Source organism: Macrotis lagotis, chromosome 1, assembly GCF_037893015.1.
Source record: "Macrotis lagotis isolate mMagLag1 chromosome 1, bilby.v1.9.chrom.fasta, whole genome shotgun sequence".
In the NCBI taxonomy this organism is placed as follows: domain Eukaryota; kingdom Metazoa; phylum Chordata; class Mammalia; order Peramelemorphia; family Peramelidae; genus Macrotis; species Macrotis lagotis.
In genome coordinates, this window is record NC_133658.1 from 98663367 (window position 1) to 98683024 (window position 19658).

Genomic DNA, 19658 nt, shown 5'->3' on the forward strand with positions numbered 1-19658 from the left:
GGTATAGGTACAACCAAATATTATTTATTGGAGTCTAAAGCACATGGCCACAAGAATAGGAAGAAGCCGCATGAAGCTCTATGTCATGATGTCTGGATTCCTGTCACCTTCATGATAGGCAGTGAAGATGATGTATTTCATGGGAAAGGGATAGGATTTTATTTTCCCTAAGAAATACTTAGGTGATTTTTGTATTCATGTCACAGGGAGGGAGCTGGTTAATCAAATAGGAAAAGCATTTATGGGGCATGGAAGTTTTCCAGAAAAGGAAAGAATAATTGTAGAGTATCTTATACATAAGCCATAGGGATCTCAGGTCCCAAAAAACAGATTTTGGGACGCTATTACATAGTGGCTGTTTGCTTCATCTTGAATGTATTAGAATGTGCTTCTGGTCATGAAGCTAAAACATTTCAGCTCTTTGTCTGCTTTGACATTGAAGCAGATATCCATTTACAAGGTTCCTTTATTAATAAACATTACCATATCAACCATATTCAGTTAATCAAATATTTATGGAGAGGTATATTACTTTTTTGTCAGATATCTTCAGAGAATTACATAATTTCAAAAACTTGCAGAAAAATATAATTCAAAGACTATTGACTCTGCAGTCAGGGATCCTGGCTTCGAATTTTGCCTTTGATATTTACTACCTGTGTGACCTTGAACAAATCATAACCATCTTTAGGCTTTGGTATCCTTATCTATAAAAAGGAGTCTTTGTAGCTCTTCATCTGTGAGCCTGTGATCCCATAAGCCTAAGTACCGTGTGCCAAAAAATAGAAGTTATAGCTAGGGATTGGGTGAAAATATGACCTTTGAATAGAATTTTGAATATTCATTTAGAAAACAAATTAGGGTAAGGAAATAGTTTGACTATAATTGTGATAATGTTAAACTGATCCAATTGCTTTTCCTAGTTGGAACTTCTTTTTAAAAAATATACATTGTTGGGGCAGGTAGGTGTCACAGTGGATAGAGCACCGGCCCTGGAGTCAAGAGGACTTGAATTCAAATTCGGGCTCAGACACTTAATTATTTAGCTGTGTGGCCTTAGGCAAGCCACTTAACCCCATTGCCTTGCAAAAAAAAAATTATACACACACACACACACACACACACACACATTGTCAGCATACTGATTCTCAGACCTTTCATTTGTGGGAGGGAAGGAATTGTCCGATCTTTAAAAACCACCGTAACTAATTCACTTTGTCTCTTTCCTCCTTTGGATTCAGATCTCATAATCCATGGATAAAGTGGGGAAGATGTGGAACAACTTCAAGTATAGATGTCAGAGTCTCTTTAACCACGAAGGAGGAAGCAGCGGTGAAAGCGTGGACGTGAACTCCAACAGGTGCTTATCGGTCAAGGAAAGGAGCCTGAGCCTCGGGGACCCGGCTCCTCAGCAGCAGAGCAGCCCCCTGAGAGCCGCCGCGGCCCCGCAGCCGCCGCTCAGCCCCTCCAGGACCTCCTCCAGAAGAAGCCCCAACTGCGCCACGGAAATCCCGCAGATCGTGGAGATCAGCCTGGAGAAGGAGGGCGAGGCCTGCACCACCCCCGGCGGCGGCCCGCGGCTGGCACGGAGGGACTCCTACTCCCGGCACGCCCCGTGGGGCGGGAAGAAGAAACATTCCTGTTCGACCAAGACCCAGAGCTCCCTGGAGGCCGACAAGAGGCTGGGGCGCGCGCGCGGCGGCCTGCCCCGCAGGGAGCGGCGCTACGGCGTCAGCTCGGTGCACGACCCCGAGGGCGGCTCGGCCAGGACGCCGGGCGGCCGCTCGCTGCGGCAGCGGCTGCAGGACACCGTCGGGCTCTGCTTCCCCGTCAGGACGTACAGCAGGCAGGCCCGGCCGCTGTTCGCCAGCAAGAGGAAGATCCACCTGTCGGAGCTGATGCTGGAGAAGTGCCCCTTCCCCGCGGGCTCGGACCTGGCCCAGAAGTGGCACCTCATCAAGCAGCACACGGCGCCCGTCAGCCCCCACTCCACCCTCTTCGACACCTTCGACCCCTCCCTGGTCTCCACCGAGGATGAGGAGGACCGACTGCGCGAGCGCAGGCGCCTCAGCATCGAGGAGGGCGTGGACCCGCCCCCCAACGCGCAGATCCACACCTTCGAGGCCACGGCCCAGGTGAACCCCTTGTACAAGCTGGGACCAAAGCTAGCCCCGGGCATGACGGAGGGGGCGGGCGAGGCGGCCGGGGCGGCGGCGGCGGCGGCCGCGGCGGCGGCGGCCCCGGGCAGCTGCGAGCCGGAGGAGGATGCCACCACGCTCTGCCTGCAGGCCCGGCGCCAGAAGCAGCGCCAGGGCTCCGGGGACAGCCACGGCCACGGCCACGCGGGCCGCCAGGGCGCCTGGAAGGTCCACACGCAGATCGACTACATCCACTGCCTGGTGCCGGACCTGCTGCAGATCACGGGCAACCCCTGCTACTGGGGCGTCATGGACCGCTACGAGGCCGAGGCGCTGCTGGAGGGCAAGCCCGAGGGCACCTTCTTGCTCAGGGACTCTGCGCAGGAGGACTACCTCTTCTCCGTCAGCTTCCGCCGCTACAACCGCTCCCTGCACGCGCGCATCGAGCAGTGGAACCACAACTTCAGCTTCGACGCCCACGACCCCTGCGTGTTCCACTCCTCCACCGTGACGGGGCTCCTCGAACATTACAAAGACCCCAGCTCTTGCATGTTTTTCGAGCCCCTGCTCACCGTGTCGCTCAATAGGACCTTCCCCTTCAGCCTGCAGTACATCTGCCGGGCGGTCATCTGCAGGTGCACCACCTACGATGGCATCGACGGGCTGCCGCTGCCGTCCATGTTGCAAGACTTTTTAAAGGAGTATCACTATAAGCAGAAAGTGCGGGTGCGCTGGTTGGAGCGAGAGCCCGTGAAGGCAAAGTGAGCCCCGGACCGGGCCCGAGGGGGCTCCTCCCAGATCTGCTTTGGTGTGCATCCAACGGTGTCCCCCACCCATCGCAAGCACATGTTACCAGTATTAGGTTTCCTGCGATCTCGTACTCGATCTTAGTTTTAGTATCTGTCAGATGCGCTCTGCTGTTACACAAAGAACTGTGGTGCCTATTGAGATGATTAGGAGGAGACAAAGCTGCACACGTTCAATAGGGCCCACCCAGACACAAACACACATTTGCTGATTTTTCTAAATGTTTGGTTTTTAATAGTTGTAGTAATAGGATGAAGCAATTTTGGGGCATTTGCTATGATATTCTATTTCCTACTGAAGAACAAATGATTACTATTGGGTGAGCATTTCAACAGTGTGACTAATATTTGAAATGAGTATTTTTTCTAAGAATTTTTTCTATACTCTTACTAAAGTTGTAATGTTTGTAGTTCCTCCAAATCAAGGTTCAGAAGTCCAAGAAGTCAGACGGCTTACCTTGCCTACTGCCTTTTAGAAAATGAAAAAAAGCTCTGGCCACAAGGGCACTGTGCAGTCCACTTTTCAGTGTTGGTATTGTTTGTAATCTCCCTTTCTTCTTTAACAAAGAAATCCCCAACCCCGGTTTTTTCTAAAAAATAGTTCTAAAAACTTAAATTAATGTATACTCAAGAGTAGAATCTTATTTGGAGACCAGAAGTAGGAGAGAGAACATTTTTGAGTAGTGCTTTAACTTGAACAGGCATTTGGAATAGCTGCTGACCGCTTAGTGCTGCATGTGAATTTTTAAATGCTGACGTGCAATCTAAACTTTGATTCATGGAAACTGGATCATTTCTCATGCCCGTGATCCATTTTTGAACCTTGGAAAGACGAGAAGCAAAGTGTATAGAAGCAGGCCAGACTCTAGTTAGCTAATAACTAGAATGGTTACTGTAGGTGAGCTGCGTTTGATGGTTTGGAATGGCAGTATTTATCTCTTTTGGTGTAAAAAATATGAGTCACTGATGATAATTTATAGCGTTCCAATAGAGTCGATTTTAATGGAAAATCTGAAAGCTAAATACAGTTGTAAAAGGTACTGTACAACCATCCTATCTGTAAATAATTACATTAGCACCTTTTTTGTCACTTAGAATAGTAGGCGAGACTACTTGAGTGAGCTATTTTGGAAGTTATATCGAGTTCTAGTGTTTGTTTCTTAGCATTGGACTGAATGAGCAGTTCTGTCCTAGACATTTTGCACTAAGATAGTTGACTCTCCACACTTGTGTCTTTTGTTCATGTGCTCTGTACCAATGGTGAGTGCTCCTGAGTTTCTTTGCCTGCTGCTACAAAATGTTATTTTACACCCCTCTGGCAATGGCCAAGGCTACAAATAAATACAAGAAAAGTTATATTTGTACGCAACACTAACCCTTTTATTGTGGATGTATGTTTCTGCTTGCTGTGCCTTGTTCTGGCTGCTTTTCTGTGCTAATAAAGTATGTTTGGTGTTCTCTTTGTATATCTGCTGTTTTATACATTGGCAAAAGTTTATCTTGTAGCAGATTGGATTGTTTTGGGGGTTTTGATGAGATATACCTGGTAACTGGTAGGGCTAATACAGAAATACCGTGCAGTTTAATATTGACTTATCAGAGGAAAGTAACTCTCCGACTTTAAAGTCACACATCTTTTTCAACCAACCACGACCACATATGATGTTGAATGATGTCTGTAGTTATTACAAATTATGGACTATGCAGTTGAGTTTTTAACAAGATAAAAGAGAAATTTTTGGCTAAACCTATTACTATGAATTCCTCTGCTGATTATAGGTAAAAAGCTGAAACTATTAATGTTCTATCTTTTCTTTTGGAAAACAAATATCAAATATTTCCACATTGCTTCAAAAGCAATGGTATAATGAAGTTTTGTTGTGAACTGATAATAAAGCAGCATCGTTTATTGGTTTGGGGACCATTTTAATTGATACTAAATGCCCAAAATGTAGAACTTTTACCAAAGACTTGTCCATTTTAAAGCAAAATGGGGAATGAAGGGACTTTGTAATACCTACTGCATCTAATAGTGGTCCCTCAGTGATATATATATACATATATATATACCAAAGTGTTTGAGAACTTCATCCAAACCTACTTTAAAGCATTATGTGCAATTAAGTTGTTACAGCATAATTCTATCGCCTGACTGTTGGGTCCGTTTTCTTGAGCTTGTGATGTACCTGGAAAATAAATTAAACCCCTTTGTAAGTCCATAATTATAATTGAAAGGACTATATGCAAGTAAGATCATATTATAAAGGGGTCACTTGAAACTCCAAGAAATCACTTAATGTATGTTTTTATATGCTTGTAGCAAACTGATGTTCTAGTTATGTTGTTTTGTAGTAGCTCTCAATGGTTTTATGTGTTAAAGAATTTCATATGTTAAATGGAAATTGTTTTTAAAAATGTAAATATTTGAGTTTATGTAAGCATGTATGTGTGCTAATGTCACCTATGTTTAAGTTTTTGTGTATAAATATTAATATGCAACTTTTTGTTTAAAAAAATTCTCCTAAATATTAGCTGCTTACATTACATTAAAGAAAAGAAAGAAAGAAAAAGGCATCACCAGCATGAAGTTGCACCTATGTTTATAATGACTGTGTCTTTTCTCTGAATTCTATTGAAGCTTCTCAATCAGATTTGGGGGTTTTGTGATCTTTTTTAAAGTGATTTATTTTGAAAGTACATCTCCTAGAATGTAGGCATGTGTTTTCATTTATGAATGAACAAAGAAGGATAAAACATTCATTGAGCACTCACTGTGCTTAATTAACTGGGAATCTTAAAAACAAGCAAGAAAATTCACCCCCCCCCTCCCACTCCCCCCATCAGCCTACATTCTAATGGAGCAAGACAACAACACATAAAGGGAAGAAAGTAGGGAAGGGGCCAGGGAAGGGGTGAATAGCATGGTTTGGAAATGCCTGAAAAGTAACATGGGATCCTTGTTTAGGGCAAGATAAATGTTCCTTAAGAATATTTCTATTAAGACCTCAAATGATTTTTCTGTGAGATTTGAAAATCTATTATTTGGCTAAGGAAATATTAATTTACATCCCTAAAACATTTTCGTGAATAGAATTTATGATTCACAATTTGCCTCAGATGTGATATTCCTTATTTCATTGTGAAATGTTAACATTTAGTGATTTTTAATGCCCCCATCTTAATTCTGATTTGCACTTATAATAAAGTGCATTTAGAGATAAATCATTCATTATCATCTTTCAAAGACAGCAAAATCACTTTCTTTTGCAATTGAGGTTACTTTATTTAGATGCAGTAAATATTAAAAATCATGATTATACTCAAATTTCTTGGCTATAAGTAGGCTGAAAAATACTATGCATCCTCCTGTAAGGTCTTTTGAGGAAGCTGGAACAGACGAGGTGAATTATTTATAAAAGCATGTTAGAACCTCAAGAAATGTCTACCAAAAATTGTGATTTTCCTTTCCATATATTCATGTGCTTTGGTTACTTACACATTTTTACTTCCTTACCTGTGTAATAGTTGCATTTAAAACAAGAGACCATTGGCACTGAGTACCAGCTTTTGCCTAGGTAGTGATTTGCGACTTGGATGGAGCTCTTGTGAGAGTTTAAATAAATATTTAAGTGATTCCGTGATCCTTACCTATTGTGTGCGTTCCCTGCAATGATTCAGCTCACAGCCCGTGTAATAAAGACAAGGATATGTCATAGTAAAATTTAGGGAAAAGCTGAAGTTAATGGTCTTTCTCAAATTGGCTATGTCCCTTTGGGAAACAATTTTTCAGTCCCTCTATAGATGACTCGTGGGACAGTTGCCAGTCTACTTTTAATTCGGAGCTCCTTAAACCTTGAAATCAAAAATCCAGAACTGTTCTTCACCACCCCTTCCCAATGTGCTTAATAAAGAGGGAAACAAGATTATTTATATTTAGGGCTATTACTAAGTAAGCTCAGTTCCATTTCTTGAGGGCTGTCAAGCAGGTCCTCCCTTCCTTGCCCTAGGTAAAAATCAGATTAAGTTGAAAAGAGTAATCTTAAGAGGAAAGAGTTAAAACTTTATAATGAAGATGTGTATATGTACCCACATGAGTTTTGGATTGTAAAAGCATCAACCAACCCTCCAACACAGGCAGACTTTGTTGTTTATTGGTTCTAACTACGATCCTGTTTAAGTTTTTTCTTGGCAAAAGTATTAGCCATTTCCTTTTCTAGCTCATTTTATAGATGAGGAAACTGAGGCATATAGGGTCACATGACTTGCCCAGCATTACACAGCTAGTATCTGAGATCAGATTTGAAATCAGGAAGATAAATTTCTGACAACCTGGAGCCCCTTCCATTACCCCACAGACAAACTAATGGAAGTCTCTATGATGGTTCTCCATTTTCTAGAACACAGAAAAGGGCTATTGTAGCCTGTTGTAGAGAGATTTTCTTATATCAACATTAAATGCAGGTGGTCTATTTGTGAAGTCATTTAAGTGATGTGTCTTCTGAGTGCCTGGAACTTTGAAGGTTATGGAGACAAAATTATGCCCGCCCTTAAGGACATTATAGTTAAGTTGGAAATCTGATAGGAAAATAAATATTTGCTTCTGTGTTAATAACAAAAGGCTGTGTTATGGAGAGCTGGTCACGAAATCAGAAAAAGCTACCTCTTGACATATCAGTGACTTGGGAGTCACTTCATTTCACAATGTCCTATATGGTGTCTAGGACAGAAAGTTACCAAGAAGGTATGTTGGTAGAAGAGTTTAATCACTATCCAGAGGTGAAACCAAAGGTCCAGTCCCTGTCCCTAATTCTCCCATCAAACAGCATTTAAACTTGTAGAAAATTTAATTTGTTATGTAGGAAACATATTTGACTGTAAATATTCTTGATAACTATGGTTACTTTCCTTTTGAAAGTAAAGGATTTTTAACAAAAATCAATTTATATTCTTTGAGGTACTTATAACCTTTAACCTTATCAATATAGGTATTATTTCTTTTGATACAGTTAATGACTCATCCATCTTTATGAAAAGATTGAGTCACGGGATGACTAGGTGGTGCAGTGGCCCTGGAGTCAGGAGTACCTGAGTTCAAATCCAGCCTCAGATACTTAATAATTACCTAGCTGTGTGGCCTTGGGCAAGCTACTTAACCCCATTTACCTTGAAAAAAAAACCTTAAAAAAAAAGACTGAGTCACAATACACTTATTCACATAAAAGCTGTTAATAATTACAAATTCTTTAAAATTATAATTTTAATGGTGATGTTAAATTTGTAAATCTTTTTTTAGCCAGAGCCAAAGTTTTCCCAGATTTTAATACTTTAAAATAAATGTACATTGAAAAAGTGAGAAAATCTGCTCCATACCATTCATTTATTTTTATGGTAAAATCAAGTTATATTTGTGACAGAAAACCTCTGGTAGTACCAAAGCAAAATTTAACTCTTACACAGAATGAAGAAATATTTCATAAACATTCTTATGTTTAATAAGCATAGTTTACTGGAACTCCCAGAGTGCTTCACAACTGCTCCCCCCGCCACCTAGTTCCCTTCCATTTCCTTACCATTCAAAAGGGACTCTCCTAAGGGTTCATAAGTGGTTTTTTTCTTTAAGATTTCATATATTTGTGATTAAGCATTAAAATATAGCTCATTGCATTGGTTGATTTTTAGCCCAGCCAATTTAGCCCATGTTATTATGGTGAGACAAATTTTCACATAGTTGACAGTTACTAAAATTTTAACAGATTATATCCACAGGGTTAGTGCAACTTGTAGGTGGTGTAGAAAAATACCTCTAAAGTAGTAAAATACATGTAAACAAATTACAAAGTAATTGTATGAACTTAATAGGTGCAGAAGTAGTGACATTTGACCAATGCAGAAAAGACAAAGGAAGTGATGATGGTTATGCATTGGTGGGGCATATACAAGGGAGTAGAGAGTGAGAAATCAGTTCTTACATGACATAAGAATGACAGTTGAATTGGTGAAAGCACTGGATATAGAATTGGGAGGATTCCAGTCCTGCCCCTGCTATTTCCAGCACTGTGATCTTGGTCACTTGAGCCCAATTTTCAACTGTGAAGAGAGGTTAATATTTTAATTACTTTTCTTAAGATCAACTCAGTTAATGTGTGTGTAAAGTGATTTGTAGACCATAAAAGTACTATTATTAAAGTAGTTATTATTGGAGAGGATGAGTTAGAAGATTATGGGATGTTAAACTGGAGAAATGAAAAGGAATAGTTGTATTCTTTACTGTTAGACTGAATTTTTTAACGTAGAGGTTCTAAAACAGGAGTGAATTATGAGTATAATGACTGAGGAAAAGTAGTATTCTAATAGATATAAATTGAATGGATTAAGATCAGCAAAAGCTGAGAAAAAAGATCAAGGAGAAATCAACTGAGATAGAAAATAAGAACTCGAGAGACATGAAATAAGCCCGTCTTGATGACAAGATGTAGGGTTGGGGATCTGCTTCCAGCAGTTTATTGTGAAGATTTCCTTAACAACCGAGGTAGATGCTCCAAATGAAAACAAATGATGAGCTCTTTTAACTTGTTATGGATATGCATTATGTTTTCATTATTTTTTTTCTTGCTCAAAACATTTTGTGCTCAACATATTTTGGTATTTAAGAACAATAAAGAGCACTAGAAACCCCTTATGTCCCTAAAAGCTAGGCACCAAAAGTATTCAGATGACTCTTAATCATACACATAAATGTATGTGTGTGTATATACATATATACATATATATATACATACATATACATATATATCCAGGAAGTCAAAATTTAGTGCTGTATGCATAAGGTAGGACTTGTCAGAAGGACAAGTTAAAATCCTATTTCTGACATTTCACCAACTTTTATGATATGACAAGTTATTTAACTTCTCTAAATTTCAGGTAACTAATAGGTTGAGGAAGTCCCCATGCTAAATAGTGATTTTTGCCATGTGCTAAGCCTTGATAACAAACTTACCCTAAAGAAGAGGGAATAAATAAATTAAACCTCCAAATAAAAGGTCTTTTATTCCAATTGATGTCATTTTCCCCACTGATTTATATCTCTCTTGGCAAAAGCAAAATACTGCCTTGTCTTGTAGTTCAGAACTATGTAGTACTAACACATTGATCAAAACTTTGATCTTTATATACTGTTTGGATTACAAAAGTAAAACCTAGGAAAGCAAGGCAAAACTTACAAGAGTACTCCCCAAATGGGCAATGCCATTTTATCCCACTCTCCCCAAGCCATTTGGCACATTTTCACCCATTTAACAGAATCTGTAGCTTCCTTCAAAGTATAGCTTAGATACCATCTCATGCATTTCTTGTACTTTGCAGCCCTGATTGTTAGCCTCATGTCCCTCTTGAAGTTCTGTATTCATTATATTGTTTCTGTTTATGAATCTATCCCCTTCAATAATTTTTCACTTTTCTCCCCATTAACCTGCACAGTACCTGATTGAAGAAAGGCTTTCATAAATGTTTTCTTGAATTGAATTCTTTAAAAGTACAGAATGCTCAGGTGATTGATTTCAATTGATTTCTTTTAAAGCTAGAAAGAAAATTCTGTCATAATTGTCAGGTTGCTTTTGGGAAACAGTTTTAAGCTCAAGATTTTATGAAGGACTCCCTACACTAGGATAGCAAATTTTTCTATCTCTATTTTCATCTAATTATAAAATGCAAGAGCATGTCTAATCTCTAATGGACGTGGGGTTTGGATCCTAATACATTTCTTTAAAATGTGGAGAGTTTTATGGGAACCTTTGAAATCTCTGCAAATAAAGCAGGTAAGCTTGGATATGATGCAGGAATGGGATCTCTTACAGTTATGGTCTAAAAGAAGATTGGTGATAATTCCATCTAGGCAGTTTTGTGAAAGAGGAAAGGTCACAGCTTATATGACTTTGCCACTTCTGTAACTTTGCCATAATAAAATTGAAATAGCCTTAAATAACACTTATCCAAAAAGAAATAGTGTTGGGGGGGATGGAAAAATGCCACTAGGCAAGTACCCCAGTGAGGTTAGAGAGGAATTAGAGATTAGATCTACCCAGTAAAAGCAATCTTGTAATGTAATCTAATTTCAAAATGCCCCAAACCTTTTTGAAAGAAAACACTGCTAACTAACATTTGCACAATTTTTGTGAGGTTTTAATACAAGCTTTTAGCAACATAGAAAACAAAGGATGTGTTTGATATCCAAGAACATGATAGAAAGTACTTGCCTTGGAATCTAGAGAAATCATAGTCTTTCAATCAGTATGCATTTTAAAATGTCTGCTATGTACAAAGCACTCAGCTATGTGCTGGAGATAGAAAGGCAATAGAGTCCATACTCTAAAGGAGCTCATAATCTAATGGGAAAGATTTAAACATGCAAAAAAATGACACGTTCAAGATAAATAATTGGCTAGCTGAAGCTAGGTGACAGTGGATTAAGTGCCAGCCTTAGAAGTCAGGAAATCTCATCTTTCTGAATTCAAATGTGGCCTCGGACACTTCATAACTGTGTGTAACCCAGGGCAAGTCACTTAACCCTGTTTGCCTCAGTTTCTGCATTTGTAAAATGGGAGAAGGAAATGGCAAACCACTTCAATATCTTTGCCTAGAAAATCCTAAATGGGGTCATGAAGAGTCAGATACGACTGAAATGATTGAACAATAATTGATAGAAGGTACTAAAATTAAGGGGGACCAGGAAAGTCTTTTTTCCCCCATCTTGTGACCAGGAGCTAATCATCTTTTAGTGACTTCATCAGTTCCCAAAGCCTTGATAGTCTCTAACCTGATGACTCACAAAGCTAAAGATTCATCCCTGTTCTCCCTTGAGCCTCAGTCCTTCATCACCAGCATTCTGTTGAATGTTTCAAACTGGCTGTCCTGGAAACACCTCAAACACAACAGGTCTAAAACAGACTCATTATCACCCCACTTGCCCTCTTAAAGTTAGCTCTCAGGACACCATCATTCTTCCAGAGTCCAGGTTCCTAATCTCAGCCTTATCTTTGACTCACTTTCACTTACTCTATATATCCAGCCTTGCCATTTCTAGCTCTACATCATGTATTGCATTTGACCCACTTCTCTACTACAAGCCACTACCTTGGTTTAGTTTCCCATTATCTCTCAAATGGATTATTGTAAATGGTCTCCTAGTCTGTTCCCTGCTAATCTCTCTCCACTCCATTATATGTTCAACATAGCTATCAAAGTGTTTTTCCTTACTTGCTGATCTGGTCATGTCATTCCCCTCCTTAGTAGTTCCAATGCTTCCTATTGCCTTTAGGTTAAAATATATATTTCTTATACTGTCTTTTAAGGTCCTTTAAAACCTGCCACCAACCTCATTATATATTACTCTCCTTCAAACACACAGTGGTCCAGTCATCTGACTCTCACCTCCTGAGATGAGGCACTTAAATTTCTATCTTTGTGCCTTTATACTGACCTGCCCCATTCCTCCTTACTTCTACCTCATAGAATCTCTTCTTTCCTTCAAGGTGCAGCTCAAAGCAACATCTTCTATGTTTCCTAATATTCCCCCAGCTCTTGGTGCACTCCCTTTCTAAGTACTTTGTATTTATTCTAAGTACTATTGTATTTATTTATTATTGCCTATGTAGTGCCTCTTCTGGGTGGTTTTCAGAACTTGAAATTATGATTTGAAGTCCTGAGGGGACAGTTGCTACTCTTAGGAGTTTAGGAGAAATCCTAAGATGATGGGTTTCTAGTATTGTTACTCATAATCCCCTATTGGTGTATTTTTTATTATATGTGTATGAATAGTTAAATATATATTATATATTTTTATATACTCTTTTAGAAAATGTTATTTTTCTAAAATAGTTTACTATTCCACTACTAAGACACTAACAATTAAATTTTCTCCAGCTGTTTAGAGCCCCCAGAGGCATAGTTAGTTAAGTTTGATTAGCCATTGAACAGTTCTCTTATTGAGTCAATCACAGGGTTCAAATCTCATAAAGAGATTTTGTTAACTCTATCAATATATTAACTTACTCATTCAATTGAGGAGTCTAGGTCTTCTGTGATTATATGCATGCTGTCTCCCTGATTGAACGTCTTAAGAATAGAAATTGTTTCATTTCTTGTAATTGTATCTCTAGCACCAAGCACAATGTTTGTTGATTGATTAATTCCATTGAGTTTCATTTTCCTCATCTACAAATGAGTATCATTCCTGAAGTACCTCACAGAATTGTTGCAAAACTTGAACAAATAAAATAATGTAAAGTTTGCAAAGTATTTTAAGAACCTTAAAGGTCTATATATGTTAGTTATTTTAATTATGAATAATAAGGAATTGGTGAGTATTCTAAAATATTTGTAAAAATGCAGTTCATTTAAAAAAAGGAAAAATATTTTATTTTCACACATAACCTATTTTTGAAGAAATCAAAGCACATTCTTACTGTTTTGCTTTTCTTATTTTTTCTTTAGGTGTAAAACATAAAGTGAGACACTTGGTGGTAGGGGCAGGGTTGTAAAAAGGAAAATCAAGAAAAAGATACCAGAAGCTCTGGGATGATTATCTTTAGGGAAAAACAGGATGGGGGGTCAGGTGGCAGTGTGTGGGTATGATAGCATTAGTAGTCATTTTGGATTGGTATACCTAAGAAAACCTAAGAATTAGGTATACCTAAGTTCTCATCATTCATACTCAATGTGTAGGGTGCCTTAATCCTCACACACACACACACACACACACACACACACACACACACACACACACACACCCAGTACAAAGCAAAGAAGCCATAAATCCTTGAATTTTAGGTAAGTTGTTACTCATGCCACTCTGGTTTCTTCTATGATTTTGGAGCCAGGGAGACACTAGGTTTTGGACTCTAAAGTAGAGAACAGAAGTTTCCACAAAAGGGGAGAATGAGAAAAGAAGCAGCCTGTCCCCCCTACTTCATGAGGACTAGGGATATCAGAGAGGCCAAAACAAGAAAGAAAAAAAGAAAGTTTTTGACTGTCTCATTTGTCTTGGATAAGACCATTGGAAATAATAGAGCTGGAATGTAAACCCAGTTCTTTTGCCTCCAAAGACTTGAGCACTGTCTTCCATTTCCTGTATGTCTCCAGTACTAATGTACTGGATTGATGATGAACAGGTGAGTAGATTATGCCTTCTACATACCTGTTCTCAAACTGATGATCTGTTCATTTAGTTGATGACTGCTATTTTCATTATACTCTCCTGGGCATCAAAATTTTGTTTTTATTCTGACAAAATGAAAAAACATTTGCATTTACTCATTTTCCCCAGGATAATTGCTTTTGCCCTCTCTTTGGATGTACTAAGGGCCCCTAATAATAAATCATCAAGTTCAATAAAGCATGAAGTTGATAAAAAATAGAAATAGAATGGTATAATTACTAATTTTAACAAGAATTCATGTATATATAATATATAAATATGCCTGTGTATGTGTGTATATAAATATGTGTATGTGATTGCATAACTTTACAATTTACCTATAGACCTAGGAGCATAGATAGAATAAACTATCCATTTTACCAATCATATGTAGACATTAGTCAGTTGATGGACATTCTCTGCAACACCTTGATGGTGAATCAAAAACTAGGAGTGAGTTTAAACATGTTTTCCAAATGGTTTATTTCAGAAGCATATTATAAAAATATAATCAACTTTGTATTGGAAAGATTATGATGCATACCATAAAATCAGACATGGTAATGAGGTCAAATAATTATGTATTCATTATAGGTAAATAATATTTATTTTTAAAATGGAAATTTACCTTATTCTTCTTTTGTTACCTGTCCACAAACATTATCAGTCTAAAAAAATTGATAAAGACTGTAACGATGACAAGGACCATGAATGTAACTTTAATAATTAAAAATAAAATCTATAGATTCAATAGTTTAAATAGTATAAAAAGCATTTGACTTGGATGGAGAATATTGGGATTTAAATCTTGGTGGCAGCATTTAGTTGTGACCATATGAGTCAGTCATTTGACCTTCTTCAATCTCAATTTCCATATCTACAAAATGGGTCTAATAATTTTTGTACTTTTTCACAGGGTTGCTATGATGAAAGCACATTTGAATCTCAAATTGCTATAAAAGGTGTTATAATTTTTTTTTTGATTTAGGGCTATTTGAAGCATTGATTTTTAGAGGAGGACAATCCTAAAGTGAGAATAAAGATCAGAAGAATACTATACAAAATGAACACAATAATTAAAATGAAAAGATAACTAAAAGGAAACTGAATTCTGAGTAATTAAAAATTCAATAATCATGCTAGAGGCTAATTAATGAAACTTATCTCCCTTCTTTTGGAAGACAGGTGAGAAACTCTATGGACAGAGGGTTGTATATACCATCAAATACTCCATTGTTTATTTTTACTTAACTGTTTTTCTGTGACACAAAGTGGGTTATATTCTCTAGGATGTGTGCATATGGGATTATATCCCTAAATGACAGTGATGGAAAAACTAAATCTGTCAATAAACCTTTTTTTTTAGAAGAGAGAGCAAGAGACAACAAATGGGTAACTTATAAAGTCCATTAGTTTCCATATAATGTAAAAAAATCTAGAGGAATGTTTCCCATATTGGGTGGATTCCCTTAGACAGATTTACAAGGAGACATGGAATTAGCACTGCACAGGATAAGGAGTGGATGGGTTGCTATCTGTACCCTGGAAAGGAAAATCCATGAGTAGAAAACAATGGGCTTCTTGTACAAGATTAAAGAGAAAGTTAGTGCAATCTCATTATCTTCGATATCCTTCAGATACTGGCTTGACTTTGAGGTTATTGGAAGGGAAAAATCTTGTTCTGCCTAATAATTTGTTATTTAAGCATTTCTCTGAAATCCTGGTCCAAGGAGATTGAATGAGTTAATTTGCTAAAGGATATGTGCTAATATAGTTCCTCTTTAGGTTCAAATCTAAATTCCTCTTTTGGGCTTCTCAAGCTCTTCCTAATATGATCCCTTCCTCTGTCTTTCCCATCTTTCAGGTGATATACATCCTCACACTTGATAATTCAGCCTTCTTGATCTTCTTGGTCTTCTTCACAAATAACAATCTCTTGTGCTTTGCCCCCATAAGGAGGTTCCTTCTTCACTTCTGCAGCTTAAAAACCCTAGCTACCGTCAAGATTCAAGTCTTAAGCACCACCTTTTGTAGTAGATCTTTTCCTATCTTCCCAGACTCACTCTAAGATTCCCTTGTGAATGAAATACTGAGTTCCTTCAAATCTAGCTTCCTTAAATACTAACAAGCTGAGAAACCCTGAACAGGTTATTTAATCTTTGTTTGCCTTAGTTTTCTTAGTTGTTAACTTGAAGAGAAAGTTGGGTAGCTTTCAGAGATTTATTTGTACAGCACTTCCTTTGCCCATCTTGGTCAGAATACTCATAAACATCAAGACTAGTATGATGAAAATGATGAAAAAACACAGAAGTTACTAAATGAAAAATGAGAACTTTATAGGATATAACAATCATCTTTAAGGATAGGTTCAAACATGTTTAAGAAGGTAGAATTTAATTCCATCAAAAGTAAAGTACAAGTGAAGTTTAGCTTAGTAAGAAGGCAGATGAAATTAAGTTTTGTGCTGATAGTAACAATTCAAAGCACTTTTATGATCCCTTAAAGGTTATTTATGTACCAAAGACCTATGGTATATCTCAATTATTCAGTGCTGATAGAACCACTTTGATTAATGATGAGGACATGATCCTAGAGAGATGAGCTGAATACTTCCATATTCTTCTCAACAGACCATTATTAATCAATGCTGACATTACTGATCATTTACTTCAGTTTGGAGTTAATCCCTCTCTATCTGAAGTTCCAACTGAAGAAGTGATTTTGAACATCAGTGACTCCTTTCTTGTGACAAAGCTCCTGGTGCTGACTCTATTTCAGCTGAGATTAACAAAGTAGAGGGGAGTCCATTGCTCATACATTAGCTAACTGAAATTTTCCAGATTATATGACAAGAATAAGTTATCCCCAGTAGTTCAAGGATATCTCCATTATCCATCTCTGTGAAGGTTATGGGGATAGATTGTTCTGTGACAATCACAGTGGGATGTTTCTCATATTCATTGCTGGCAAGATTCTTGCCAAAGTCACCCTTAATAGGCTGATCCTTCACCTTAAGATGGTCACCTACTTGAGAGCTAGTGTAACTTAAGAAAGGGCTGAGGAATGGTTGAAATGTTTGCTATCCAACAATGCCAGGAGAAATGCTAAGAGCAGAACCGAGTTCTGTATACAACATTCATCAATGTCATCAAGACTTTTGACACTGTCGTGAGGATTTATGGAAAATTATGTCAAAATTTAGTTGCCTGGAGAAATTAATCTGTATTATATCTCAGTCTCATGATGGCACGCTTGCCTGGGTTCTGGATAATGGACGATGCTCTCCTACTTTCCCAATCACCAGTGGAATTGAAACAGTGCTGTGTCTCTGCTCCCATGCTTTTTAGTATGATGTTTTCAGCCTTGTTATCAAATGTCTTCACTGAAGATGAACGTGGCACCAAAGTCAACTCTAAACTGATGGGAAATTCTTCAACTTGAAATGGCTGCAAACCAAGACTAAAGTGGATGGAGTGTTGGTACATGATTTTTTTTGTTATTGGATGATAGTGCACTCAGTGTAGCCTCTGAAGCTGAGATATAACACAGTATGTATCAGTTCTCTGCTGTTTGTGCTCATTTTGGCCTAAAAATTAATACCAAGAAAACACAGGTGCTCTATTAGCCAGCACCAAAACATCCATATGTGGAACCACTGGTTACAGCAAATGGAGAATTTTTGAATGCTGTGGATAAGTTCACTTACAGGGAGGTACATGTTGATAATAAGGTTGGCACACACACTGCCAGAGCTAACTCAGTGTTTGGGAGGCTCTGAAGGAAGGTATGGGAGAGAAGAGGTATTCGACTAAGTACTAAACTGAAGGTCTATAGAACCACTGTGCTAACCTCATTGTGTATGCTTGTGAAATCTGGAAAATCTACCAGTGCCATGTCAGGAAACTGAATCTTTTCCATTTGAATTATCTTAGGAAATTTTTTAAAATTTTCTTTAATTTACACATTATTAAACTATTCTTGTCTAAGAACAAACACAATACCCCCTCCCCCACAAAAATATAAAATCTCATGAGAAATAAAATGAAAGAAAGAGAAAAAAATGTGTTTCAGTCTGTGTTCTGATAACATCAGCTCTGTCTCGGGTGGATCACATTCTTCATCATAAGTCCATCATAGAAGTTATTTCCATATTTTTTCACAGTTGCTGTTTCTGATTGTATTTCCCTCCATCCATTCTTCCCCACTACCACCTATTATATTTTCTCTCTCCTTTCACTCTGCCCCTGTCCCCCTTCTCCCCTTTTTTTCTAGGTGTCTATACCTTTTTGAATGTGTATGCTGTTTCCTCTCTGAGCCATTTCTGATGAAAATGAAGGTTCTCTCATTCCCCTTCACCTCCCCCCCCTTCCATACCATTGCAAAAGGTACATGAAATATCTTAGCCTAGTTCCACCTCTTTCTCTTACTCCAGTACATTTCCTTTTCACCCACTGATTCCAGTTTTACAATATATTATATCTTCAAATTCAGTTCTCTCCCATGTCTCATCTATAAAGCTCCTTCTGATTGCTCTATTAAATGAGAAGGTTCATATGAGTATTAGTAGTATCATCTTTCCATATAAGAATATATTCAGTTCATCATCATTAAGTCCCTCATAATTTCTCCTTCTCATCCTCCATTTCTATGCTTCATCTGCATCCTGAACTTGAAGATCAGACTTTCTGTTCAGCTCTGGTTGTTTCAACAGGAACATTTGAAATTCCCCTATTTCACTGAAAGTCCATCTTTTCCCTTGGAAAAGGATGTTCAGTTTTTCTGGGTAGTTGATTCTCAGTTGCATTCCAAGGTCTTTTTCCTTACAGAATATTATTTTCCAAGTCCTATGAGCCCTTAATGTAGATGCTCCTAAATCCTGGGTAATCCTGACTGTAACTCCATGATATTTGAATTGTTTCCTTTTGGATGCTTTGTAATATTTTCTCTTTGATTTGGGAGTTCTGGAACTTGTCTATAATATTCCTGGGGGTTGGGTTTTTTTTTTTTTGATCTCTTTCAGAAGGAGATTGATAGATTCTCTCAATTTCTATTTTACCCTCTGTTTCTAGGATATCAGGACAATTTTCTTGTAGAAATTCTTTAAAAATGAGATCAAGGCTCTTTTCCTGATCATGACTTTCAGGTAGCCCAATAATTTTTAAATTATCTTTCCTGGATCTATTTTCCAAATTGGTTCTTTTTTTTTCAGTGAGATATTTCACATTTTCTACTAGTTTTTCATTCTTTTGGTGTTGCATTATTGTGTCTTGATTTCTCACAAAGTCATCAACTTTTTTAGCTCCATTTTACACCTGAAGGATTTGTTTTCCTCAGACAGCTTTCTTATCTCCTTTTCCATCTGGCCAATTCTGCTTTAACTTTTTGAACTGTTTTATCCATTTGACTTAAGATGGTTTTTAATATGTTATTTTCTTCAGCATTTTTTATCTTGAATTAAGTTGCTAACTTCATTTTCATATTTTCCTGCATTTCTCTCATTTCTTTTCCCAATTTTTCTTCTAC

At 37.9% G+C, this 19658-nt stretch overlaps 1 protein-coding gene across 6 annotated transcripts in view; it reads left to right on the plus strand.

The window, feature by feature from the left end:
• SOCS5 (suppressor of cytokine signaling 5) overlaps positions 1 to 18184 on the plus strand; it is a 144746-nt gene extending 126562 nt beyond the window's left edge. For all 6 annotated transcript variants that reach the window (XM_074205285.1, XM_074205293.1, XM_074205272.1 and 3 more), the window contains one exon: positions 1242 to 18184. In XM_074205285.1, the coding sequence (XP_074061386.1) occupies positions 1254 to 2903 (1650 nt within the window). In that variant the 5' untranslated portion in view covers positions 1242 to 1253 and the 3' untranslated portion in view covers positions 2904 to 18184. The remainder of the gene's footprint in view (positions 1 to 1241) is intronic.
• The last annotated feature ends 1474 nt before the right edge of the window (positions 18185 to 19658 follow it).